Source organism: Arvicola amphibius, chromosome 8 (assembly GCF_903992535.2).
Source record: "Arvicola amphibius chromosome 8, mArvAmp1.2, whole genome shotgun sequence".
Lineage (NCBI taxonomy): Eukaryota > Metazoa > Chordata > Mammalia > Rodentia > Cricetidae > Arvicola > Arvicola amphibius.
The window spans coordinates 90,663,765-90,691,454 of NC_052054.1; the positions used below are offsets into that span (position 1 = coordinate 90,663,765).

A 27,690-nucleotide genomic window follows, 5' to 3' on the forward strand; every position below is an offset into this window, starting at 1 on the left:
GCCTTTTTGGGTTTGTAGGTCACAGTGCCTGGGAAGTCCATCCCTCTGCTTCTTAAACTAATCTGTCTCTGTTCCAAAACTCAGCTTGTCTGAAATCTTCACGAACTCTTTCAGAGTTTGTCCTTATCGTCTACAAAGAGGCATAGTATTTGGTAGCAGTATCTCTGCGGACGTTTGTCACTTACTTGTTGTGACGGATGTGTGTGGCAGGCTGTCCTTCGTCCCACTGGTTGTCCACTCCCCTGTCTTAATTCATTTTAGTTCCTCTGCCTTCGGGTACAGTGCCTGAGCCCCAGAATGCTCTCAATAGACTTGTCTGTAATGAATTGACCAATTAGCAGGACAAGACATAAATACGGTTTTACAATCAGATATGTTGTTCTAGCAAAGTGCAGCTTTAAAGTTTAAATTCAAACAAGCTTTTTTTTTCTGGCAGAAAGCTATACATCATAGTGGGCTATGAGCTTTCTTTCTGTAGCCTGCCTTAGTAGAATGTAGAAGTAACCGTGTTCTCCTAATGTCCCATCCTGCATATCTGTCTTCCTATTCAGGACCTCTTTCCTGAGACCCCCCTCCTCATCAAAATGTCCCCACATAGTCAGTGGCCTGTCGGGTTTTCGTCCTGTGTGTGATAGGCGTTAGTGTGTTGGAGAAATGACCACATGTTGACACACTGACCAGCTAGTGTGATTTTCCTCCCAGGCAGACACACTCCATACATGGGTGAGGAGAGATGTTCCTGGTGGAAGGTGATGGTCTCTGTGTCCTGGAAATCCTACCATTGAAGCGATACTTTATGCTTCCTCTGTGCGTTTATGTGTGTGATACACTTCCATAGGACGACGGTGTTACCTTTTGCAAATACACATGGGACCCTTTAAATGAATCATCATTTCCTCTTGTGTTTAGACACAAAACAAACTTCTCTCAGAAGTCTTCTTTTCAGCTAGGCATGCTGGCGGACACTTCTAATCTCAGCATTTAGGAGGCTGATGGAGAAAGATTTGCCAGTTTGAGATCTGCCTGGGCTACATAGGAAGACCTTTTCTAAACAAAGTTACTTTTACTGGTTACATTAACAAATGTTTTATAATTATACTCCAATCTTTCAAACTACATGGCAGTCATTTGGGTATTTTCATTTGTAAACCCCCTTGGGAATCTCAGTATGCCTGCTCACATGCCGTCCCCCATTCCTCCTCCCTCTGGCTCATCCTTCCTCCCTCCCTTCCTTCTCTGGCCTTCCTTCCTGAGAGGCTCTTGTTGCCATGCCTCCCAAACTGTCCTTGAAATCAAGCTCCCTGCCTCAGCTGCCAGAGAAATGGGGTTACAGGTGTGTGACATAATGCGCAGAGCAAGACTTTAAAAAAAATTTCCTTGCTTGTGGCTGTCAAGAGTACCTTTTAAATTATCTCAGTATTAGAGTTGGGTCTCCTTCACCATTAATGTTTGTTTTTGTGTCGCCTACTGTATAACAAGTCCTGTACCAAGTGCTTTTAGTTTTTATCAGCACAAAGAAATGCTTAAAACGTAACGAGCATTGGAGGAGTGAGGCATGACTGTTATCCCGAGACCGGCAGTGGAGAGGTAGTAGAACATATCCGGGTTAGACAGTAGTAGTGGAGCCCAGAGTGGAAGCTGAGAAGGTGGCTGTGATTCCCTTTCTCTCAACCTTTTCTGCTGCCCTGCCTGCTGGAACCAACAGACAGTTGTTCCTTTCATGTTATCAGCGATGTCTGAAAGTTGAAATATCTTTAATCAACTGTGGCTTCCTTGATAACCTCCAGACACTAAAAAACCTAGCGTACCATATGCGCTCAGAAAGCCAGGTGCCGCGAGAGGGATTAAAGAGAAAATTCTCTGTCCACACCGATTTCTACTTTTTATTATTGACACCTCCCAGGTGGTTGCAAGGATGCCCATTAGTATTTCTGGACATCTTGAGCGGTGGCAACCCTCCTTGGAGAACCCTGGGTGGCTGACCTCTCTGCCTGCCAGGTGTCCCTCTGCCCATGTCAGACATCCCTGCCTGAGCACTTCTAGAATGCTCAATAAGCTGAGAAGCCTCCCTTCCGTGGGCTCATGAGCATCTGTGACTTCTTCACCGTGGGATTCCTGCTTCCAGGGCCACCGGGAGCAGGATGAGAGCAGATGCTGGATTTTCACATCCCCGTCTCCCTTTCAGGGTCTGGTTAAATGGGCAGAGTCAAACTCTGAAGTTAACCTGCACACACTGCAAAGGAGATTAAAAAAATTGGGGGGGGGGGTAAAAAAATCGCATCTTATGATGGCGACTCCTATGTGCTTTTATCCTATGATCAACAACTTAAACCATTTTATATATTTTTTGAAGTTGAATATTTATTCAAGGGGGTCATGGGGGAAGGGAGAAGGGAGAGGGAGGAAGAGAGAGAGAGAGAGAGAGAGAGAGAGAGAGAGAGAGAGAGAGAGAGAGAGAGAGAGAGAGAGAAGCAGAAAAGTGGGGAGAGAGTCAGAGGCCCATTTTATATTTTTGTCGTTGTTTTCAAGACTAAAACTAGATTAGTTTGCTTGAACCCATAAACTGGAAGCATTAAGGCTAATAATTAACACTGAAAATTTGTAGGGCTATGTATTTTATATCTCCCAGTGAAGTAATAGATCAAGCATTATTAGAGATGAGTAGCAAATAAATAGCAAACCTTATCTGAAAAAAAAAATCGTTCTTCTGGGGTTAAGCATGTTTTTCCCCTAGTTGTCACGGTAAAGGAAATTTTACTTCTAAGTTTGAGTGTGTTGCCGAGTAGATTTGGAAAAGGGCGTTTCTGTCCTGCATATAGCAGCTGCGCTTATTGGTTTCGTAATCTGTAATCTCAAATTGTGCTTCTGTTTTAATGTCACTGTGACAGAAGCACGGGATTCTATTCAGACGCTCAGACATAACTCTTGAAAATTGAAGCGAGAAGTTCTAACCGTAAGTAGTCTCAATCTTCTCTGAGATTTTTCTTCCTGAGCTGATGAAGTGCAACACTTCTTCAAGCCAACCACGATTTCTCCCTGCACTGCCTTGCGTATGCAAACTTCCCAATAGGCTGTAGATGCGAGCGCATGTAAAAAAAAAATCTGTACAAATTTTTGTCTGGCTTTGCATTATTGTTAAGTCAGCGAGGATCCTAATGGAGTACAGAGGATGAGACAACAAGAATCAAATCAATAGACACAAAAGGCAGACGGACTTGCATAAATTAGCACTCTAATAGGGAAAGATAAATGTGTATTCTCGTTCATCTTTCAAGTCATACCCACTATTGAAAAAGGTCTAAGAGAAAGCAGCTGATTTATTTTTCGGCTTTGTTCAAGGGTGCAGAAATGGGAAAAAATGCAAGTAAATTGAGCATTGAGGAGAGAGCTCTGAGCTGCTGGCATTAGATCGATGTATCAAATACAGTGTGTAGATCTCAGCATGGTGTGTCCACATGGACGATTCTATTGTCGGTGTTCCTTATGGAAATATGAATACCCAACAAAGATCTCCAGAGGGCTTGCTCCATGACCAGAATGAGTCTTGGAGAAATGAGGCTCTGATCTTCACATCCGGCTACTTGCAGCAAGCTATACATCCCTGCTATGCCCACCGAGGAAACAGCAGAGAGGAGTTTTCTGATGTTGACCGCCGAGATTCTAGAACCAGGGCAGTCACTGCAGACCAGCTACTGCCCAACTTCATTAAGTATCACCAGCTCAGCTCAAGGCATGATTAGTGTGTCGTAACATTGAGCTCTGTTCCCCAGCGTTCCCATTCTACTGTGTGCCTTTCAGTGTACAGGGCTTTGGGTACGGATGGTATATGTGCCAGACACTACAGCTCCCAGTCATAATGTAGCTCATTAACTAAGAACATCCTCTGTCACTTTTGTCTGTCCCTTCCAGGATCTCATTTCTACATCTAGCTACCCAAAAGGAGTCAAGTACATAAAAGGCTGCCAGATATCTTTACTGCCTTTGCCAAAAGGTAGAAACGTCAGTCATGGATTGGTCATCGTACTTGGGCAGCGTCCAGCCCAGGATACCAACCTTGTCATTTATGTTGTTGGTTGACTCGGTATAGGGCGATAAGCAACGCGCTAATGGTTTTATGTTGGCATTTCTCCAGAAAACTCACATGCAGACAGAGAGAGCCCTGCTCCCCTGGGAGGATTTGGATGTTCTCCTCCATGATGCTAGAGCATTCTGGATTGAGTCCCTCTTTTTAAAGATGTGTGCAAAATTCAGGGGCGAACTGGCTGTTTTTTGTCGTTACTTAGGACACTTTCACTCTTAGGGAATTCTTCCAAAAAAAAATCTATCTTAGGGAAAATACTATCTGTGTTATTGTAAGAAAAATAATTAATTTGTCAGTATTGTTTTGGTTCCACTAAATCCAAAAAAGAATAAAGAGAATCATGTCTGCCAATTATAAGAATTTCGTATCTATGTTTCTTTGCATAAAAAAATAGATCTTTGCTTAGCTTCCTTCCATTATGCCTAACTGTAATCAGTACTTCATGGTCTTATTATATAGCTTTGTCTCATTAGGGCAATGGAAATGGTATTGAACAATAGCAATATAATGCAGGAAAACAGTTTGTAATTCAGTTGGAAATTGCTAATGCAGTAGACAGTCGATAATACAATCAGCTTGACTTTCCTAGGAAAACACGAGCTCAATTTCCTCTGCTCTCCTCACAGATCTTCTCCGAGGGCAGGGCTGTGGGGATGCCCTGAGGCACACGCTGTGGGATGCCCCGGGAAAGGAACGTCCTTTAGGAGTCAAATTTGGACTGCTCCTTAAATTTCTGGGGGAGAAGTGCTATTTAAGACTGAAGTTCTCTCTGGAGAGTTTCAGCAGCGATACTAGGTAATTTCCAGTCGTGAAAGCAAACATCTGTATGCCATGATCCCTCAAAACCCATCCCTTGTTTATCTCATTATCGTCTTGATGGAGAAGCAAGGTTCTAATGTAATTGCTGCTGACTACGAAGTATCAAGGGAACGAAAGTAGGCTCACCTTTGACAGGCTTATACCATGCATGATGTATACACTTGTAATTCCTGTAGGTTAAGAGTAGTCAGCATGAGTAGTGTCTGGGGCACAAATGGAGAACAACCTGGGAGAGGAGACCAGTTAGGTGGAGGCGGGGGGGGGGGATGATGTAATGACATTTCAATTTGATGAAATTATGAAAATAAAATAAAATATAGAATAAAATGATATTTTAAAGATGTGTTTAGGAAGAATTTTATTGCTTTTGCTGAGATAGCTTAGTTGTGACTGTTGAGTCAAAACTGAGCGTTGAAGTTTGTTTGAGAAGAGCTCACAGTGAATAATAAACATGTAGCCACAAATACGGTGCTAATTATTCCAGTTCAGCTTGTGGTTGAAGATGTTGCGTTGCAGTTGACCAGTAAAAAAGCCAGGAATGATGTGGCCAATTTTGAGGTGTCTTATAACGTTTCTTGTTCTTAGAGCAGGCAGGGTCTCCTCCAGGTAGTACAACTTTTGAAATAGCTTGTCAGAGAATGATAGTGTTTCATGTTTTCATTTGCTTCCAAACATCCGTCTTCTTTAGAGATATTAATTATATAGTGAAGCCACAACCTTAATCTGAAAAATAAGCAAAGCTAAGTTTAATGTTCTATCAGAAGTTTGCATTACAGAAGTTTATTTACACTGAAATAAAACAAAAATCTTTATCTGCCCCATGTGCATTTTCAGTTCCTTTCTTCTAGGGGGTTAGGATAGTTTGTAGGGGCTGGAGAGATGGCTCAACGGTTAAGAGCCCTGACTTTTCTTTCAGAGGACCCAGGTTCAATTCCCAGCACCTACATGGCAGCTCACAACTCTCTGTAGCTCCAAGATCTGACACCCTCACATAGACATTCACACAGTCAAAACACCAGTTTTCATAGAACTAAAATAAATAAATTATATAAAAGAAGGATAGTTTGTAACTCCGTAGAATTCTGACTTCTAAGCTGTGGCCTATCATATGCTTCAGTAGACTTTCCTCCAGCCTTGGATGTCACTTTATGGTCCAGGTTGGCCTTGACAATACCAACATTGGATGCTGTTCATCCATCTTGTAGACTGTGGTACCTACCTTGTCAAAGCATGTGGCATGAAACTCTTGCTAGTCATGGCTATTAAACCAAAGTCATCTTTGCTTTTAGGGACCCTGACCTCTGCCTTTCTGCTGTTGACTGGACTCACTGTCTTTGGGTAGATCTTAGGTCTTTCCCCTTGCAAATTTTGTTTCTCGGCTATAGGGTCAATAACTCTGAGTTCCCCAAAGTGAATCTTCTGTTTACCTATACCCTACTTCTCTGAGATAGAGCTGATAGGTGTATTTGATATCTAATCTGAAGGATGGAAAAAAAAATACAAATTCCTTTTAGCACGTAAAATGGGTTATGATTTTAATTAAATATTTGGCATGTATAAAGTAGGAACCAGATGTTGAATTAACATTTCAACAAATGAAATTGGCCTTTTCTGTAAATAAGTTGAATGATGAGCTAAAGTCACATTTACTCAACATTGGACACAGATTCTGTGTTTTAAGTTCCAGGCTGATTTAGCAGCTCCCACGGGATTCATAAACCCATTTACTATTCTTTGACCTAGCTCATCAGTGCTGAGTTTGTGACTAACCACAGCTCACGTTTTGTTTTGTTTTGTTTTGTTTTCTCCCTTTGAGGGGACGGAACACTTTGAATAGCAATAAAATGTTACTGTGCACATGGCGAAACTTTGGGGTCTGTGGTTATGCTGCGGAATGTTGAGGAGAGCCAGTTGTGACCCTCTCCCCTCCGAGCTCACAGAGCTGGCTTGTCACCCAGCATGGAGTGTCCGTTATCACCTTATTTCATCATTCTTGTATCTTGAGTCCTTTGAAACCTACACAAGTGGCTCGTTCAAACCTTGTAGCAAGCTGTCCCAAAACTTGTGAAAGTTCAAGACGCAGGTCATGTCCACTTGCTTTGAACTGTGGTTTTGAAAGTAGAGGTTATTAACACAGAACTGATGGAGCAAAACATCAACTATTCTCTGTCACTGAGATAAACAAGATTCAAGTAGGTAGAGCTGTTATTGTACATAAGGCTCCCCGAAGTGCCTGGATTTGTTTCTAAGAAATAAATCGTGAACTGTTTATCTCTTTCCTTCTCTTACATTTCCTTGGGACCGAGCAATCCATTTCTTATTTTGAACGTTGGGTTATTCTTACATATATCTTCCTGTGGTCCAGGCTATAAAAGTAAATAGAGGAGCCAGCTATATGAATGAATATCCTTTTAATAACTTCAGGGAAGAAATCATAATAATAGTAAGCAGTGTAAACCCACGTTTATGGGATGACCTGTAGTACCTAGCTTCCCAGGCTTAAGCCATGGGCGTCCTGCCAGCATGTACATTAAATGACAATTTCCTTGGTTCTGATAGTAGAAGTACCTTGTGGTTTGCTGTGCTCCAAAGACACATTTGCTGTGATGCTTGAAGGGTGCTAGCATTTTCTGGCTTCACTTCCAGGGTCAAGGAGGAGAAAAACGGAGTAGGGACTTTCCTATACCACCCTCATTTCTTCTGTCTCTAAGCGAAAGCCTTGCTGAGGCCTCGAGGTAGCACAGTTGTCTCGTGACTATACCGTCACTTTTGTGGCACCATAAGTTAATTTCAGAAGTAAAACGATCCCTACTTAGGAAAATAGTGTGTTCCGTCTACTCAGAACAACTCAGAGATATTGAGCATCTCCTCACACAGGATGCTGTGGGAGGTACCAAGAGTAGCTTAATGCTACCCTTGTCTCCTTCCCTCTCATTCCCTTCTTCCCTGGGTATTTTTAGTTATTCTTTATTGCATCTCATGAATTTATTATTCATTATTTTTATTATTACTGATAGTGTTATAACTGATAGTATATAGTCACTGGTAGTATTCTAACTTGAAACCTCTCTCCTTTCTTCCATACTATTAATTTCATCTTTTAAAAAAACCCAGTATTAGTCATCCAGGCTACTGGTACAAACTACAATAGACTTGGTATCTTAAGCAACAGATTGGTTTTCCAGAGGGAGGCATCCAATATAAAGATGCAGCAGGAGTTGGTTAGGCTTAGCTGAATGTGACTATGTGGCTATGAGCAGCTCCCGGCTCATCGTGTCTTCCGATGGCCAACAGAGGGAGTGATCTGCTGTCTCCTCTTAAGAGGATACTAATCCTACTGGCTAAATCCTCCTTTAACCGTAATTACCCTCATAAAGATCCAGTCTCCAAATACGTTCATATAGAGCCTAGGCTTTCAACGTAAGTCGCCTGGGGATAGAGATATGTTAAGTGCGTAACACTGCAAGTATGGAAGAAACAAACCGAGTCTCAAATAGAGATCAGATCACGATGTGCACTCTGTAGGTCACCAGACTTTGACCTGGTGCTTGCTCTGTGCTTCTTTATGTGCACAGTGTGCTCTGGTGACGATAGCTTTAGGGGAAAACTTAAGACGTCCCAAGGTAAAAACAGTGGGAAGCCGGTCTACCTACCAGGCTTCAAGCAGTGGCCTGGATTGACTGGGAGAGAGGTAGAAGATGCCAGGCATTCTGGCCCGGTAGAGACTAAGGACAATGACTTAATTCTAGTCTCTATTCACAAGGGTCTGGGGCACACTTTGGCGGTGACTGGCTGATTGCTGAGAAACTCGGTTTCCTCTCCTCGCTCCGGGTTCAGCGACAGAGAGACTTGGATGTCGGGCCGTTTGTATTCTCTACGCCTTCTCACTGCCGCAAAAGCCCTGCCTGCTTTGGTCCTGACCTGAGCAGACGGGAGCCTCCAGCCCCGAGGAGCCTCTGGATTGCCAGCGTCTGGTTGCCGGGGACACAGCACAGAACAGAACAGTGGCTGGCAGGGGCTGAAAAGAGTCTTGGGTGTTCCTGCCAGTGTGAGAGGCGGCTGCAGGGTTTTGTGAAGCAGTCTGCTGAACCCTCTCAAATAGAGGCACCCAGTGCTGCTCAGCTGTGTAATTGGGATGGAAATGGGCCAATGAGAGGCAGCAGTTTGTGCTTAACCTTTTGGGAGTCTTGTTCCAGGAGACTTGGGGGGGGGGGGAGGAAGCAACATTACAAATAATAAGCTTCTCCGCCTGATTTGTAATGAATTGGTAATAAACGGCCTGGTGCTGTACGAAAGTCTGCGATTACAGTGCGGCTTCAGCTAAGAGCACGGGACCACATCTTATTTTGATCAGCTGTAGCATAGCAAAGACATGTAATTATCATAATCTAACAATTAGCTTGGCATCACTTTCCAGTGTTTAATTACCCCGATAAATGGTAATTGAATAGAGGACTTAATGACAAGAGAGAAACTTTAATTCTGCCTTAGGTGCTTAAGTTGTCTACTCGGCTCGGCGTAATTTTCTAGCATTGCTGGAACAACAGTCTTGACTGTCATTTTTCCGTCCTGCCGTCCGCCATTATTTTGTTTCATGACCTTGACCTTTGTTTACCATTCCCGTGAAACTCTTCGGGAAATTTGACACAGCGACCCAGAATCCATAAGATGATCACTTGTTTCCCGTTTCTTGGATACATTATTCAGCGAAAATTTCCCTTCTTTGGGTATCCGTCAAAGTGCAGGCACTCAGGTGAGTCTCGGGGTGGCCGAGACAATAGGAGGCTGCAGCAGCTTCAAGGAGATGGTAAAAACCGTGGGAAGACGCCTACAGACACGTCCCAGTTTCCCCGAGTCTACCCGTTTTCTTTGGGTGAATTCGATACTTTTTATGACCGTCGTGAACATCTAGTCTCTTGATACTCGAGATTTTATCCCCTTTCACTTCTTACCCTCAGACTTTAATCCAGCTACTCAAAAGGTCCTCCTAAGTGGCCTGTGAACCTAGCTGCCTCTTCTGTGCCATTTTTCTTAGCTGCAACACCGCTCTCTGCCTTACAAATCGGAGCTTCCGGTTAGATGACATTACTGTGGTTGTTCTTTGGCACACATGCTGCCTTTTGGCTGATGAGGGTCACATAAGACGTGCGTATTTCCTATCTCCTGGCTTTATTGCGTTTTGTTTGTTTATCAGTAAATTAGTATAGACTCATTCCACATGGGTCTTCAAAATCCAGTTCTTGAAAAGTCAGAGATAACTCTGGGGCTTGGAGCATAACTTTCAAAAAGTTACCATCAACTCATACAAATATTTCCCTGCTTGTATATCAGGGATGATGTGAGAAATACCGAATCATTATTCTCCAAAATCCTCCTCTTGGTTTGGTGAAGAAAGTACAGGTTTATTATTATTACTGTTTGTTATTATTACTTTTGAAACTAAGAATGGCCTGGACTTCTGCCAGATACCTACCTCCTCACCAGGGATGAACTGGCATACTTAGAAGTGAGCAATTGGACAGATCATTCTTTGGTTTGGTAGACTCCCATACCCCCTGATCAGATGAGATACTGGCTGTATAAGCTACTTGATGATTCTTTTTCTACACCTACTCTTGGTCAGTGTGCATAGATGCAGTAGGGTCTCGACCCCATACACTCAAGAGGCCCTAAAACTCCAGATGCCTGGAGCCTGTTGCCTAGCTTTGTTGAAAACTCCTGGCCAGCAGACATGGTGAGAAACAGCCTGTTCTGCGTTGTGGAAGTGACCCATGTTAGGACCACACTGATTGCCAGATGTTAATTCTTTATTTTTCTTTCCAAATCCCCTTTCGAAAACGATTTGACATGATCTGTGATGTGTCGGTCTTGTTAGGGCTCTGCCTGGTAAACAGGCTGACTTGGCCTGCTGACATTGGCTCACTCACACCCCATGCCCCAGGCTTCATTGGGGGCTTAAAAGCAATTAGACTGTCACCCAAAATACCCAGTTCCTTCCTAGAGAAAAGTCTTGTTTAGGCTCTGCCAATTTAATGCTTTCTTTCCTTTGGAGCTCCTCTGTCAAGCTAATAAAACGAACTCCACATGAGTTAAAACGCGGGGAGAGAGCATTCTGTGTGCCCTGTGTGAGGCAGGTACTGCTCACAGGACATACAGTTTGTAAGAAGCCATTAGGACTGGCACGCCTAATACTAGGATAGCAATGAGCAAGGGCTGTTCAAGATTCTTATCTACTCATTCGGTATGGATAATTAACACTCGATAACGGGACTTTGAAGTGGACACACACAGTAGAGAGAGAGAAAGACCAAACCCACAGGTTAGCCTACTCGTCTAGTGATGAATTCTGAGTAGTCAGTCAAAGATATTAGGTCTTATCACTGTAACCAAGTTCATTAAAGCTGCCTGTGCTGCAGGCCTGCAGGCCAGTGAACTCTGGAATTTTCATGAACGGATCAACACGGCACTTACATCTGTGTAGTAAGTAGTTCATCAGTATCTCGCCCTTCATCAGACGGAGAGGTATATAATGTAGCAGAAGCTATTAGCACACATGCTGCATCTACGTAGCATATACTGGACTGTGTTTCGTCTTCTAAAGATGAAGGAGGATACATCCCTGAAATACATATGGAAGCAAGTTTCCCCTCCAGTTGACGAGTCTCACGACTCCAGGAATAGTAGTTGATATTGTTATGCTGCCGAACCTGGCAGAGGTAGACTGGACATCATCGGCTTCAAGTGCTTTGGATGCACTGAAACTACCCATGCGCCACACTCTGAGAGCCCTCTCAATTTGCCAGTGCATCCCCAAAAGCCTCCTGTTTTAGCCCCGGAGAGAGGGGAGAAGTTTAAAATCAGCAAAACAAATATTTGTCCAGCCTTTGGTGATACCGCTACCATTTATCTCTGCCAAGTTTCCCTTGCTGTTTATATTTCATGCTTGAACCTCTGCAAGGAAACAAAACACAAAAAAAGAACATCCTCGGATTTACGGTAGGGACCCTAGGGCTCGCATTCTGCGCTGAGCGGAAGAGCAGAGGGAGCTGGGGAGAAGCGTGTTACATAACTGGACTGCTGTCCTGCCCACTGCACAGAAGCACATTTATAAAGCAAAGCCCACGTCTCTTCCAGGGCCCATTGGGTCCTTTTGGGACGAGTGAGAAATTCTTCCGGCTAACAGACACATCTTATTCTGTAATTAGACTTTAAATCAAAACTAGTGGAATTGAAAGACCATGCTGCCGAGACATATTCATTCTAGATTTAGTTTAAAATTTGAGAAGAACCCTGAGCTGATAAATTTGCTTAATCTTTGATCATAAATCACATTCGGGTTTTTTTTTTTTTTTTTTTGCATTTCACTTCCAGAATGTCATATATTAGGTTGCCCTGTAATTAAGGAGGTGACAGCAGAGTCCTACTCAAATAGGAATGTTAAAACAATCACCTCTTGACATATTAAGATGTATCTAAAACGTAGTCATCAACTGTCCGATTGGGGAGAAATAACATTTTCATTGTTGAGTGCTTTAAGACATTACCCGAAGGAAAGTAAAAGTGCCCTGAAGCTCCCTAACTTCTAATGGCATCTCCTTCCAGTGACGCTGTGTCTGTATTTATGGAGTGAAGACACTTCGCTCAGGAGCCACTTGATAAAATACCTCACTATGTATTTCCCTGGGAGCAAGCTCTCTGCTGTGCCAGCAACATATGCTAAAGGCCAGTTTAGAATGTTTTAAATATGCACCGTCCCCTTCCTTTTCCAGCTAGGAAGATGAAATGTATTTTGGCTTTAGCAGAGGGGGAAAGGAGCGGGAGGAGGAAGGCTACGGGAGAAAATGGCTGGGGGATGATTGTACTCCTGCTGCACTGTGTACCGAAACCCAGGCCACTGCTTGTGTCTTTCTGGCGTTTGCCGTCTCTAGCTGTCAGAGCCCACGACACAGGGGCATATGGTCGAGGAGAAGGAAATGTCAGTGTCACGAAAAGCCGTTCCCTGACAAAGACACCTGAGTGCTCTCTGTTTGCTTTACTAAAGGAGTCACCAAAGGACAGGATTGAGTTAAGAACTCCACTGAAAACGAAACCAAGTACTCATTACTAGATGTCTGATTTTTCTAGTCATCCAGGGTGGAAAATAAAGCAGTTAGGAGGACAGAGATGTATGGGTCAAGCTAACTAACGCTGTCAAATGAAAGTTTAGTTTATATCTCAGGAAGAATTTGTGGGCATGTCATTGAGAACTAAATGAAAAGACAATTGTCATCTCGTTATCTGATTTGAGTTTTGAGATTCAAGTCATGATTCACTTCCACTGCACAGGTTAACTAAGAAAAGAGATGTTAACAATGGTTGTAAATTGATAATCAAGACGACATTTAGCAATATGATAGAAAGTCACCAGCCAAATACTGTGAGACACATCCCCTTACCTGTACTTAGAGGCAGGCTTCCCAGCTCTCGTCCCTACTTCTGTGGTCACATTGCCACAAGTCACCTTTGGAAACACGCTTTTCCTTTAGCCTGTCTGGTGGCTTCATCGTCTCCAACTTTCCACCAACTCTGTGACTCACCCTGGGTATTGGGGATGATTACACAGGCTTAATTTTTGTGCTGAATTTTATTCATAGGCAGGTAACATGGACCTTTGATAATAGAGATGATATTGACCCTCAACCAATATATTGACAGATTTCTGATAGGTGGGAAAAATATAGCTTTGTTGTAAGAGAATATATTTTATTGTATGTTGTGAGGAGCGTTGGTCTGACCAGTCATGGATCCCAGTGGGCAACAGGGACCATCTTTCTATGTATGTGGGATGTTTCTGGATCCTGAGAGCTTTACATTGTGCAGGCAGAGTGGTAACTGCTTATGCAGATGAAACCCCCTTACTAAATATGGTGAGTGTTCATGCTTTTACAGGGTGAACCACAGTGATGATTTAGAGACAGGACAAATGATTACTCCCTTACCTGGTGGCCTGCTAGATATTGTAGTTTTTTACTTAATTTATTTAATTATTATATATTAAAGATTCCGTGATCTCAAAAAGGTCACCGCTACGGACACAGTGGGTAAAATCAGAGGAAGTAAAAAAGAGAAGGCATTTGCAGGAAAGGCCCTAAGAAGTGTGCTGTAAGTATGGCATGCAAAATCTTTTCTAGATGTGAATTTCTTCTTTAGTGTGAGCTCAGGCTCATGAAAGCTGTTTTCTGGTGGAAACAATCCCTTTAGGTGAATGGCTGCTGAGCCTAACAACATTGTCTTCTGTGAGACACAGTGTGCATGAGTCAAGGGCTAATACTGCCGTCGAAGGCTTCTTGTCAATGCTGATGTTCACGTGGGCAGGCAGGGAAGAGAAGCAGGCTTGTCCCATATGGGTGTCACCCTAAAGGAAACTGGTACCCACCGTTTTAAGAGGGTACCATTTAAGAAGAGGAGTTGCTGCAATGGTGGAGCTGTCACACTGCGGGACCATTGTAGTTTCTAGAACAGAATATGCTTCAGAACCAAGTAAGACTTGGGTTCTCACTTTAACCCCTAGTGAAAAATTGAGCTAAGAGAATGATATCCTCTCTGGATGTTGTTCCTGAGGTAACGTAAAACATTATAACTGCTTGATATAGTAGTTCTGAGTATCAGAGTTGTATGTATGTCATATATGCAGAACACACACGGATTCCCAGGACAGCAAATGCTTGTTGTATTAGTAAATGGGAAGGAGATCCGAAACTCCATTGAGAATGAGACTTGTCCCTCTAGGGAATATGAAGCAGACCTGCAGAATTGATGTTAGCAATTTAATCTCTTAGGAAACACAATATGAAGAGCATTAGCTCTGAGGTCAGACGGCTTTAGTTTCAGTTCCCCTCTGCCTTTACTAGCTGTGAACACTGGGCACATCACTTGGGTTAATCTCAGTGTCTTTGTCTTTGACTAGATAGCACAGTAGTGAATCGTCTGTGGTTCTGTGATGGATATTAAACTGAAATATGAATGTAACATAGTAAGTATTCAATCTTAGTCATGTTCTGTGTGCTATAAAATTAGAATATCTAATCCTATTTTTTTTCTTTTATACCGAGGCACATTGTATAATGCCTTTCAGGGGTTTCACTCAGTCATTGTTTTATTTAGATATTGCCTATTCTTTGACATATGTGTTTACTAACACATGTGCAAGTTAAAGACCCGAAACAAGACAGGCGTACAATCTTGTCACTTAAGAGTAGCTACAGGAGGGTTCGGGAGTCCAGGGCCACTCTTGACAACGAGGCAAGTTCAAGTTTAGCCTCTGCTATATAACACCTGTTTCAAAAAACAGATGGAGCAATCAAGGATCTGGAACAGAAGTGTAAATTGGCCATGAAAGATTATCATCTTCAGCAATTGATAAAGAGTATGAGTTGTTAGAACAAGCACGTATTTAAAATAGGCAACTCAGTGATTTACTTACCTCACACAGAAGTTCAGTATCGTGGGGGGGGGGGACGACTGGTCAACCCAATGGAGGATGGGTTTTCAGTTCCATAGTTTGCTTTGTTAAAATTTTAGTGACATTAACAGAGAAAAAATGGAAAAGATAAACTAAACCGGAGGTGACAAAGAAACGTGGCAATGTGGCTTTTAATTGTAGAACAACAGAATTATAGAATAACAATAAATCCAGGTAATGACAGTTTTTAATTTCCATTTTCAATTTGAGCACTTTCAAATGCTAGTCAAGCTCGCATGAGTGACACCAGGGAAAGAGCCCTCCCCACACCCCCCCCCCACGAATGTCTCTAAAATCTATAATAATAATATAATAGTTTAAAGTGCATCTGGGCATCACCTTCTGCTGCAGTTCTTGTCTGGCTCTCATCCAAAACTGTCAGGCTACTCTTGAGTACTGATGATTCATAGCCTGACACCTTTTATCTGAACATTGCAATGTCTTTTCTTTGTACTTTAGCAGCGATGTTACCTTGATGTTCAGAAGTCTCTTAAAAGCAACAGTCTTTCCATACATCTTGACAAATCAGTGCCTGCCAGTAATGAAGAAGTGGTAAACTCCCGATCATGATAAACACAAAGACATAAACACGCGCGGTTCTCTTTGGAAGAAATGCCCGTGTATTTGGAAGGATCCTAGATGGAATGGAAATGTTCCGATATCTTCCCTTTGTTTTTTTATTGGGAACTTTTTTTTTTTTTTTTTTTGGTTTTTCGAGACAGTGTTTCTCTGTGGCTTTGGAGCCTGTCCTGGAACTAGCTCTTGTAGACCAGGCTGGTCTCGAACTCACAGAGATCCGCCTGCCTCTGCCTCCCGAGTGCTGGGATTAAAGGCGTGCGCCACCACCGCCCAGCTTTTATTGGGAACTTTTAAACCTCTAGTTGCTCTTTCTATGCTTCCTCCTCTGAGACTTGAGGAGCTATGGGGGGAGGAGGGGACAACCAAGGTGGATACCCATTGTTCTCCTATCGTACATGGAAGGGAACTGAGGCTCTGGGTGATTTATGACTTTGACTCATCAGATACAATCCTTAAAGCCAGGTCTGCTCACTAAGTGAGTGCTTCTCCCGCTTTCTTTTTGAACAGTGTTGTGTCTCAGACAGGAATCTTTGCCAGAGAGTGTTTAGCATTAAGAATAAATTGGTCTGTTTCTCCCGGCCTAACCTTGAGTCCCATGGTGCTGAGGTTCTCATTTATGCTTGGGTCCTCCATTTTAAGAACTCAGTGGGAAACTGGAGGGAATGAGGATGTGCTTAGAGCGAGAAGGAGCCTAGGAACTGTCCCAGAGATAACCCAAGGAACAAGGATTTTCATGTACTCAGAAAGGCGGCTACGGACGCAGCTGACATCTCTAAATGTTTTACGGACTACCTTGTGGCAGAGGAATTAGATGCGCCCTTTGTAACTCCAGGCGGCAGAAGTAGGATCAGTGAGTAGAAATTACACAGAAGCAGATTTATGCTCAATAGAGGAGGAAAGTTTCTAACATTTAGAGATGTCCAAAAATGGAATTGACCAGCTCATCATCGCTGGGAAGTGTTCGTGTGAGACTTGACTGTCCAGCTTGAAGATTATGGGGCTTTATGAGTGTTGTATTTCAGCAGTAACACAGCTTTATAGTGAACCTTTCTGAGGGCTTAGGGAAGAATTTCCCCACTAGCTAAAAACAAAGGCATTTTTTTATAAGCTTTCCTGTCATGATTTTAGGCTGAGAAAGATTTACCCATATGATTCTTACTTCCCACATCACTGTGGCCTGTGAAATACTTTTCAGTTTGTTGGGAAAGATATTAATTAAGACAGAGAAGCCATAGTTTTATAGACTTGTCCTGAAGCAGACATGTGGTACTCACGGGCTGGTGTCGTGTGTGTGTGTGTGGTATGCAGTTGGATTTGTAACTTTTCACATCAGGCTATAACAGTGGTTGGTAAGAACTTTTCGTACTAAATGTTTTACCTCCAGGATTATTGGAGGCTTCCACTGTTGATTCCAAACCGGAAACTTTCCCTGTCTGAATTATCTCCATCTCCTTCTCTTTCCAACAGATTCCAGAGAGGTGACTACCACATTGACGTCTGTATCAATGACTACCTGGATGTTTTCTGCCCTCACTATGAGGACTCTGTCCCAGAAGATAAGACTGAACGCTATGTCCTCTACATGGTGAACTTTGATGGCTACAGTGCCTGCGACCATACTTCCAAAGGGTTCAAGAGATGGGAATGTAACCGGCCACACTCTCCAAATGGACCGCTGAAGTTCTCTGAGAAATTCCAGCTCTTCACTCCCTTTTCTCTAGGATTTGAATTCAGGCCAGGCCGAGAATATTTCTACATCTGTAAGTACATAGAGATTTATTCTGTTGTGGGGCAGCTGCAAAACTCAGGCTCATCTAAAAAAAGAAAAAAAGAGAAAAACCCAACCTATGTTTTGGAGAATTGCAGAGCTGGACTCTGCATTACAGATGTCTCCTTGTAAATGCACACATCATGGTCCCTAGATACATTAGCTGGGAATTGAGAACCCAAATTAGATTAAAGACACACCGCTTCTTCCCCTATGAAATTGCGTGTCAGCCCGTTCAGTGAACCACTGCTGACTTGTATTTCTTTTAAATGAAAATTGCCAAGACTTTTTTTTTTAAAGCTTGGGGAAAGGAAAAAAAAGATTCCTGAAAAAAAATTAAAGGAAATAATTAAATTTACATAACTTGAAGTCATTGCATTTCTTATTCAGGTGTCAGCAATATCCTTTCAATCCACATTTTTCGTGGAGAAAGCCACAACGCCTGCAAATGTCAGCAGGCTGACGATAAAATACTTGCTTTGCACCGAGGAGAAGAGACAATTATTAGGAGCAGCTGTGTCTTTAGACAGGCAAGCGTGAAGCAGGATCTAGGAAGAGCTCCCAGGGAACTCGTTTCTCACCTGTGAGCATTGTGTGACTCTCCTGAGAGAATTCTGAATGTTCTCGGCAGACCTGCCTTCATCACAGTGCCACGGGCGGCCCTTCCTCTCCGTCATACACAGCATTCCATGTTGAGGCTTCACACGGTTAGAGATTACTCCTAAGGGCTTCTCTCAGACTTCCCTATGCATGAGACCCCTGGGGGTCTGGTTGTCATACAGATGTTGGCTTTAGACCTAAGATTGATTCTGCAGGCATCAAGTGCCCAGATAGTGTTCATATTGCTGCCCTACGGGCCACACGTTGATAACAGGGTTCTAGTTGATACCAACCGTAGGCCTCTTGATAGCTGGACATTTTTTTTTAGTATCGAATACTTAGAGTCTAAGTGCTGGACTCTGGCTTTTCCTGTGGTTCCTATTGGCAGTAGGTCACAGAAGCTTATTTGTCTGTTCATGGTACATTTATTGAGGAGCTCACTTTGGCTCTGAAGTGTTGGAGGTGCTAGACGAAGATATTCCCTATTTTTTGTAAAGGGGGAGACTTGTAAAGAGGGAGTGCAGGTAAAAACAGTTGCTGAGTAAAGATGTAAGGGCCAGTCTGGACTCAGGAGGACTTGAGGCTTACCTGTGTCAGGAATGAAGAAGCATGATTGCACTCGCTGTGTAGAAATCCACCTGATACCACTCTGAATGCTTGGCATCCCTTTCCCACATCAGCTTGCCAGACAAACAAGACAGAGAACATTCCTGTTTTTCTGACTCAGTTCTTCCATCCAAATGTCTCCACCCACGTGGTTTAGAGCCCCTGAGTTTCCTGGCTCCTCCCCATCTTCAGAAAACAGAATTTCATCGTAAGTCAGATTTCACCGTCGCCACGGCTCTCTCGCTTGTATTGGAATTGAATTTTAAAAAGGAAATTGAACAGTACCAGTTTTATTATTTCAGCACATACTTCTGTTGTTAGTCATGAGAAAACATGTAAAAAAGCCTCGATACTATCTCACATCCAGCGCATAAAATAAGAAAAGGAAGATTGAGTCTCACAGATGCAGGAAACACTGGCACCCGGTGACCCCTCACGGTCTCAGGCAGTGCACTCAGCTTCACGAGTTCTAACTTTGTGAAAGAATCCTATTCAGCAGAGGGAGGAACAGGAAGGAGGAGGTTTTCAGTGATGGGGCAGCATTAATTTCATTAATTCCCCAACTGTAAACTGCTGTATTATAAGGGGAAATTATTACCAGAACTGATATCTTCTTATTGGCTTCTCAGATTTAAAAACCAACAAAAGCAGAGACTGGAAATAAAGAGACAGCCTCGAGATGGGAAACACACTCACCAGCCAACTAGTTGATTATGTGATTATTAGAAATTATAGAATCCATTGAGGTTCATAAGCAAGACGTTATTCACATATACTGTAGTGCTTGTGACTAGGTTTTTCCTCATTTGTGGTTAAATTCAATATTTCACTAAAAATCATTATGTGTCTTCTATAACATCCATTTAGCGGAGTCATTTAACTGTCAAGGGCTCCGTCAAAGTAATTGTTCCAAAATGCTTCAAAATATCAAGAGCTTTTTGCTGTTCAGCTGAGTTTAACTTAAATTACTTTTTTTTAATGAAAGGTAAAATAGCACAAAATTAAGCAGCAAAGCGATGTTCATTTACAAGAGGCACAGTGGCCTGGTGTTCAATTAAATGGAATTTCCAACCATGTTTTCAACCCTCAGAAGCGTCCCTCCCTGTCTGCTCCATAGTGAAAGGCTCTCCTGTCTTTCTCTGCAGAGAACAGTGGCAGGGCTAACATGGACGCTTTAGCACGTTTAATGTGCTCTGCTCATAATTAAAGCATAGGATTCTTCGGGGAGAATTGGCCCTCAGTTGAATTTTCTTTCTCCTAAGATGTGGGGGAATGAAAAAAGTGATTGGGAAATGGCTTTTCTTCACACTTGTTACATCCATCTCAGAAACGAGTTTAATTGCCCACCAGTAGAAATCAGAGAGTGTTCTTGTGGGGAACAAAGGGACCAAGTCTCTTAACATCTCTCTCCTCGCATCTCCAGAACCAGGAAGAGGAAGAAGCCCATAGCCTGTGGCCTGTCCTGCTTTAGGCTTGAGCTCAGCTGTGAGGCAGGGTACCAGAAAGATAGCAACAGATTTGGCAGAAAGACAAGGCAAGCATTTCATAGCAGGGGAACCTAGGTTCAGACAAGACACAACCCGAGAATTCTCATCAATATCCCCTTCGTCTTCAGGAGGCTTGTTTTCTTTCTTTCTTTTTTTTTTTTAAGATTTATTTATTTATATACAACATTCCTTCCCTGTATGCTTGCATGCCAGAAGAAGGCACCAGATCTCATTGTAGATGGTTGTGAGCCACCATGTGGTTGCTGGGCATTGAACTCAGGACCTCTGGAAGAGCAGTCAGTGCTCTTAACCTCTGAGACATCTCTCTAGCCCCTTGTCTTCTTTCTTAACTTCTTTGCATTACATATATTAAGAAAATGTAATGGTTGACTGTATTTCTTGTGGAGTGTCTGATTTACCTTCAGGACGAAGTGCCCTTCAATTTTCTAGCTCCTTTGTCCATCTCAAATGAGGGCTTGTCACTGCCCCCATCCCTTCCCTCGGGAGCTAGCTACAGGCAGAGTTGTGACACATGGGACTGTTCCTGAGTCTGACCAACAGTTTTCAAGCCCTTGATAAGAGATTGGCATCCGAAAGTGGCTACAGAAAGATCAGCGGTGTTTCTGTCTGTAGTAATAGATTCTCAGAACTGCCAGTCAGCTGGTTAAGGCAATAGGTCATTTATATAGACTTTATTACCGGGCGTGTTCAAACTGATACCCAGAGCCAGAGTACATCCTCTGACAGCGATGGCTATGAATGTGGCCCTACACATTAGGAGATCACAGCTTGGTGTTTCACTGTCAATACTTTTGATAAGGAAATTGCAATTTTAGAAATTAAAAAATACTTTAAAATTTTTCTCGCATATATTAACCTATAGAGAAAACGTTTAGAACTTTTTCTGCTCCCATAGCTACACCAGAAGCAATCAGAGAAATAACTAAAATAAGGACGTTAAATTATTTCTCTAAGGTCCATAGAAATACTGATTTGAGGGCAGCCTTTTGTTGAGGGGGGAAATAAAAGCAGTGATTGCCTGGCCCATCAGTTGCTGTAATGAGCTATTTGAACCTGAGTAAGTCATCTATTATCTTTGGAGTTCTACGTCTACCTCTGTACAATAATGTGGCTGAAATGAATGAGTTCAGAAATTACATGAAACTTTAATATCCTTCTGTTATTAGTTTTTATCTGACGCCGCACCTCGATAGCATCTGTACAGTGGCCCCACATGGTGCCGAGTAGGTTTCAGTGCTAGCGACCAAGGGAGCTTTGAGAACACGTGAAATAGAGACTCGTGTCAAACCCTGCTCTCCTTGTCACTGCTGTCTGTGTTCTCTGCCAAGTGTGACAGGCTCCTCTGTGATTCCCCAGATCCCGGTGCTGCTGCCCCGGCCCTATCTCATCTTTTCTGAACCAGACCAACAAGGTGCTCCATGGTTGCATTTTTCCTCCCCCAACCATCTTCCTCTCAGATCCTTCCGTTCCTCCCTGTTGCTGCTACCCCCCCCCCCCCCCCCCGCCGCCCATCCTGTTCCCTGTAGCTAGGCAGCACTCCCCAGTGGTGGGGCTTTGGCATTGTAATGTCTCCCGGCCTCATTGACCGTCCCTAACTCTCACTCTTTTCAGAGGTGTGTTGGTAAACATCTTTATCACAAAGGCCTGAAAAAAATATAAAAACCACACTTTTTTTTTTTTATCATTCTCTGCCCTCTTACTGTCTTGTGCTATTATTTTTCCTCAGGCGCTTATCACTCCTGACATTAAATATTTATGATTTATTGTTCATAGCTCTTTCTGCCCTGTGGCATGTATTATACTGTTTGTCGTGGAGAACATGTTCAGTAACTAGGAGTAAACAGTTTTTCTAGAGCACAGACTCCGTTCTAAGTGCAATTCTGAGCACTTGGCCATTAGGATGATATTGCGAGATAGTGTTCTTTTTTTGTCTCTCTCTCTCTCTTTCTCTCTCTTGTGAATGAAGAAATTGAGGCAAAGGTCAGGTAACTTGAAAAAGGATTTGGGGCATATGCTACGAGAAGAAAGAAAAATATAAAAATCGAAGTTCTCCTGTATTTCAGAAGGAAGAGGATAGGTTTTTTTTTTTTTTGTTGTTTTGTTTTTTTTTGTTTTTTTTTTTTTTTTTTGGTTAGAAAAGGACACAGTGAAGTCCTTGACAGACAAGCGTGAGGGCGTGCGTTAGGATCTTTAGCCCATATGAATGTTGAAAGTTGGGCGGGCATGCTGGCTAGCCTGTCTCCTGAGCACACACGGAGCAGTGTGTGTGCATCTGCAGCTCTCTGCAGGATGCTTTCCCATCTCCAGAAGACATTACTAGCTCTGTCACGCCAGGCAACTCCCAAAGCCAAGAAAGTTGCATTTTCTAAAACAGAACCCCTAAATTGCTACTTGTGTGGTGAAGTGTCCAAATTAGATTATAACTATCTCTGTACCCCCGAATTAATGAATCTTTATTGGGTTTTGTTGTTGTTGTTTTGTTTGCTTGTCTTTCCGAGACAGGGTTTTCTGTCCTGGAACTCGCTCTGCCTTGAACTCAGAGATCCGCCTGCTTTTGCCTTCCAAGTGCTGGGATTAAAGGTGTGAGCCACCACTGCCAGGCAAATTAGTGAATCTAAATGAATTATTTACTAAATATAAGTATCATCTTCAGAAAATGACAGTATAAGGGCCTTTGCTGCATCTAATTTATTGCTGGGCATATTCTATGCATGGACACATTTTTCATAAATTCATAGTATATTGCTCCTTGAATGCATATTAACTGTCAATCCTCCATGTATTTTAGTAGTGCATAGCTTTGTCTTAGGCTGTGAGACGATCCTAATATGCCCTACTCAGTTTATCAACAAAATAACCTAAGTTTTACTAAGAGACGGATCCAGATGATCCAGATCCAGAAACTGATTGCACAGTGTGGTTATTAAACAACCTTTCATAGATACGGAAATATTCAGAACAGCGGAACATTAATATGAAGGCAAAGCTCCTTCACTTACCATCTGCTTCCAGAAGTTTCCTGTAGGTGAATTATGTGGGGCTCTGAGTGGCATTTGCTTGTAGACGTGTTTATAAAATCAGATGAGGGCTCAACAACACAGAGCATCCGCTTAGTCACAATACCAATGGAAACTGTATTTCGAGGAGAAATAGTGTCAAACAGCACATCCGGGAGATCTCCGCAAACAACACCTGCATGACTATGTGTCATAATAGTGCACCACCTACAGGGACTCGAGTAATTTTAATGAAGGCTGTATTGTATGGCACGCTCTGCAGTAGCTCAGTTGCTTGCTTTAAATTCAATGGAAATACCATGGCATCAAAGGAGGATAGAATTGTCAGGAATCTGGCCACTGCAGCCTTGGGCTTGAATCTACCTGGTCTTCTGAAGACTTGTTTGGGTGTTTTGTCCATACGCATGTCTGTATGCAGTGGCCTCAGAGGCCAGAAGAGGGCTGTAGGGTCTCTGGACCTGGAGTTAAGAGACAGCTGTGAGCTGCCATGTGGCACTGGGAAGTGAGCCCAGGTCCTCTGGAAAAACAGTGTTGGTAACCCCTGGATCATCTCTCCATTTCCTGTACTAGTCTCCTAGATGCTAGGGTGTTGATGGGATGTTGTCTAACCTTACCAAGCTTCCCCTTTCCTCGTGTGTAAAATGGGTTTGACTATAGGAGTTCTTCACCGTGGGTCTTTCTTATTCCCAAGTCAGGAAATGTGTTGTCTTTTAAAGAAGGAGCAGCCTGCTAAACAGGTGCGTTCAACCATTCTTACCTGAAACAACTGGTGTCTTCGGAAATTTAAGTTACCTTAAATAGCCCAAATTGATATTTTAATTCAAGAAAATGCATAACCATGTAAAGATTACGTTTGAAAACTAGTTCCACGAGAAGAATTATGCCAGAATTATATTCACCCATGGATGTCTTAAATTCCCTTAAAGTCTGGATTTGTGATGGCTTCCATTGGTCATCTACATTAGGAATTATTTTGCTTTTGGAAGTTTCCACCAATCCACTTTTTTTTCATGAGTTTTCTTATTGCAATAGAAGAATGTGAAAAATAGTTCACTTATAAAAGCAGAATGCAAAATGTTTTAATCATACACACTATTTTACTCTTGCATGGGAGGTAACTTATAAATATGGTATATTTTTTAGAATTAACACCTCAATACTTGTTCCTGTGTGTGTGTGTGTGTGTGTGAGAGAGAGAGAGAGAGAGAGAGAGAGAGAGAGAGAGAGAGAGAGAGAGAGAGTTTGTGTGTGTCTGTTTGCATTCATGTGTAAACACACACTTTTCTGTTATTGGTCTTTATTATTGTTATTATCACTGAGCCCTTCTTTTGGCATTATTCCCTCCAGTAGCAACCGTTCTGAGATCCTAGGCATTCATAACAGAAATGTTCAGTAGAACTCTCCTCAAGGACTAAGTTAACCTGTCAGCTTTATTTTTAAGGTGGTGTCCCAGAAAGTGGCGTTTTGAAGCCTATTTATGTTAACACAGAAAAAGTCGAAGAGATTATTAGAAACAGATTTTGATATTTTCTAAAGAAGAAATAAAACACTAGCTTTTTTTAAAAAAAAAAAATTTAAAAAGAATGTAAACATTTTTCTCCAATAGGACACTGACATCTTTCAGGGATAGTATTAGCTCCCTTTCCAATAATAGTCATTTTTATTCTCTTTGTGTGCTCTTCCAGTCTCCTGTGAGCCTACACGGCTGTGCCTTTTCATTTAAGGAATGAGTTTAGAGAATTGTTTCTGGTTCAAGATGTCCCTGGCCGTCTTAGGAAAGCACGAACAGATTCGAAAGTCCTTAAGTGAAAGTTAAATAAACAACCCGTAAGATGTGCGGGGACCTCAGAATATTTCCCCCTGTGTCAGTTGTCATTTTTCTCTTATGGAAACAATTGTTTATTGCCAGGTGTTAATGTCAACTTTCCGAAGGAGAGTGTGTGGTGTGGTCTCAGTGCCGCTGGGTCACCGGTGCAGCACCCAGGCTGGGGTGGCGTCCCTGTGCACATCAGGTGGCCTGAGAGAAACTGCTAGGGTCACAGTATGTTTGTCAGGACTTCATTATTTTTTTACCGTAATTCACGGTGTTGCTCCGTCAAGCATTTATCTTTTCTAAAAAGAGATGCACGTGTTGTTAAATGTGTGGACAGAAGGAGAAGCACCGCTGCTAAAAGGAGTCGGAGACTTTAATGGCAGGCCTGTGAAAATGGAAGCCGGGAGTGAACCTAACTGCTTCGTGGACGTTGGCGTGGCGAGCTTTCCGGAAATTTGAAAAGGGACCCGTGACAACTCTTGAGTAATTGGGACTTGATGGGAACACGAGGAGCCGACACTCCTAAGCAGCCTTCCCATTGTCTGATTACTTCAAAGGCTATGACATTCAGATAAGAAGTTCACCAACAAAATCATTTTTTTATTTGTACTCCCTTCGAGAATGCAAAATGCTGTTTGAGATGGAGAAAGCATGTAGCATCCCGACTTCCTGAGGGATGAGAAGGCATTGTGTCACCTTTTGCTTCCTCTCCCCATGCCTTGAATAAACGCTGGAAGAGAAACAAATTAAAGCATTGCTCCATTTCTCCCCTAAAAGTCAAAAGTGGCCACATCTCCAGAAATAACTCCTGTGATTAATTGCATAATCTCATGAAGAAGCAGCAAAACTCAGCCTTATATACACGGAATGCGTTAAATTGGGTTCAGAGTTAACAGAAAATAGTTGGATGGGCTCCTGTGTTTCATTGTACGTGTGGTGCTACATAGAACAGATGCAAGGAGAGATGGAAATAACATACTGGCGACACTTGGGATAACGGTGTTTATACTTCGTTGACTCGGGGTTGTCAGCATACTAGTCTCTGTGTCTCCTTTAGTAACTTACGAAGGCAACCCAACTTCAATGGGGTGATGTCGAAGTGACATTTGTTATAAATTGCACAAGCATGCACACCTCAGATGCATAGTCGATCTTCAGGGGGGAGAAAATGTGTACATTGTAGTATAGAAAATTCCAATCTTTCCACGGGACACACATACACAGTGAAAGTTGACTGGACAGGGCTCATGTGGGACTAACGGGGCTGTGGCCTTCCATCCGAAGAAACGCTACTTCTGCAGGGTTTCCCACTCGTCGATTCTTGCTCTGTTTTAACAGAATGGTCTTGTAACTCTTGGTTTGAAAGTTGTCATACAGCCTCACAGCAGGCTTATATTATCTACAGGGTTCTTTATGAGGAAATATAAATCACCACAAATGAGACGTTTCACAGCCAGATATATGTAGAGATCTGTGTCAGTGCTTTCCTGGCTGCCTAAAAAATATCTCTAGGCTCTGAAGCTTCCACACTACTCATCCCGTTCCCAGCCCTTTTGGGAAGCAATTCTCAAAACTTGAGATTTATGGTCCAGAGGGCTGATAGTGGCTATAAAGTTTTCTATTTTCTCTTTCCTTTAATATTAATGCAGAGAACGAGGCTTTATCATTCATTATTTTAGTTCATGAGTATCCTGTGGGCTTGAAGTATGGTTCCCGGGGCTGTGGCTCACCTCTGTTTAATAGGGGAAATATGTGGACTTTGGCAACAGGCTGTTTTTCCATTAAATATTTTTATGTAGATTGTATAAAATCCACATTAGCAACAAAATCTTAATATAAATGCAATATCCAGGCTTAGTTGAAAATTTTAAAATCTTTGCAAAATATTAATTCCTTCTGAGCCCCAAAAGTAAAATATCGTGAATTGGAGAACAGCCAGCCTGTCTATTATTGTTAGAAATTGCAATGATAATATCTTTTCATTTTACATTATTATTTCCACAGATGTACACTATTTCTGACCAGCTTTATCTCCATCACCGTAAGCTGAGTTTCAGTCTGCAGTTAGCATCCCCTTAGCATGCAAATCCTTTAAAAACAAATAACATGCTCTGGATGATTTAAAATAAAGAAGGTGCGTTGCTTGAACTCACCCGGCTTTCTATTACCTGAAGAACCAGGGCTCTAATCCAGATTTGCTTTACCTGATTTTCTTAGAAATTTTTAAACCTTAATTTTCCACCGAGGGCAAATGCTACCAATTCTTACTGGAGTCAGAATGGGTGGGTTGGATGGTTTCAGTGGGTCCCAACCCTTCAGTTTAGAAAGTCTTGCTCTGTTTCAGGTGGCATTTTAAGAAAGAGACCTGCAAGAGCTGGAGTTGGAGACCCCAAACATG

General features: G+C 42.5%; 1 protein-coding gene across 2 annotated transcripts in view; it reads left to right on the forward strand.

Moving 5' to 3' along the window:
- The window catches only part of Efna5 (ephrin A5), a 284,113-nt gene that overhangs the window by 217,521 nt on the left and 38,902 nt on the right, over nt 1-27,690 (forward strand). For both annotated transcript variants that reach the window (XM_038338812.2, XM_038338811.2), the window contains exon 2: nt 17,448-17,740. In XM_038338812.2, coding sequence (XP_038194740.1) covers nt 17,448-17,740 — 293 coding nt within the window. The remainder of the gene's footprint in view (nt 1-17,447; nt 17,741-27,690) is intronic.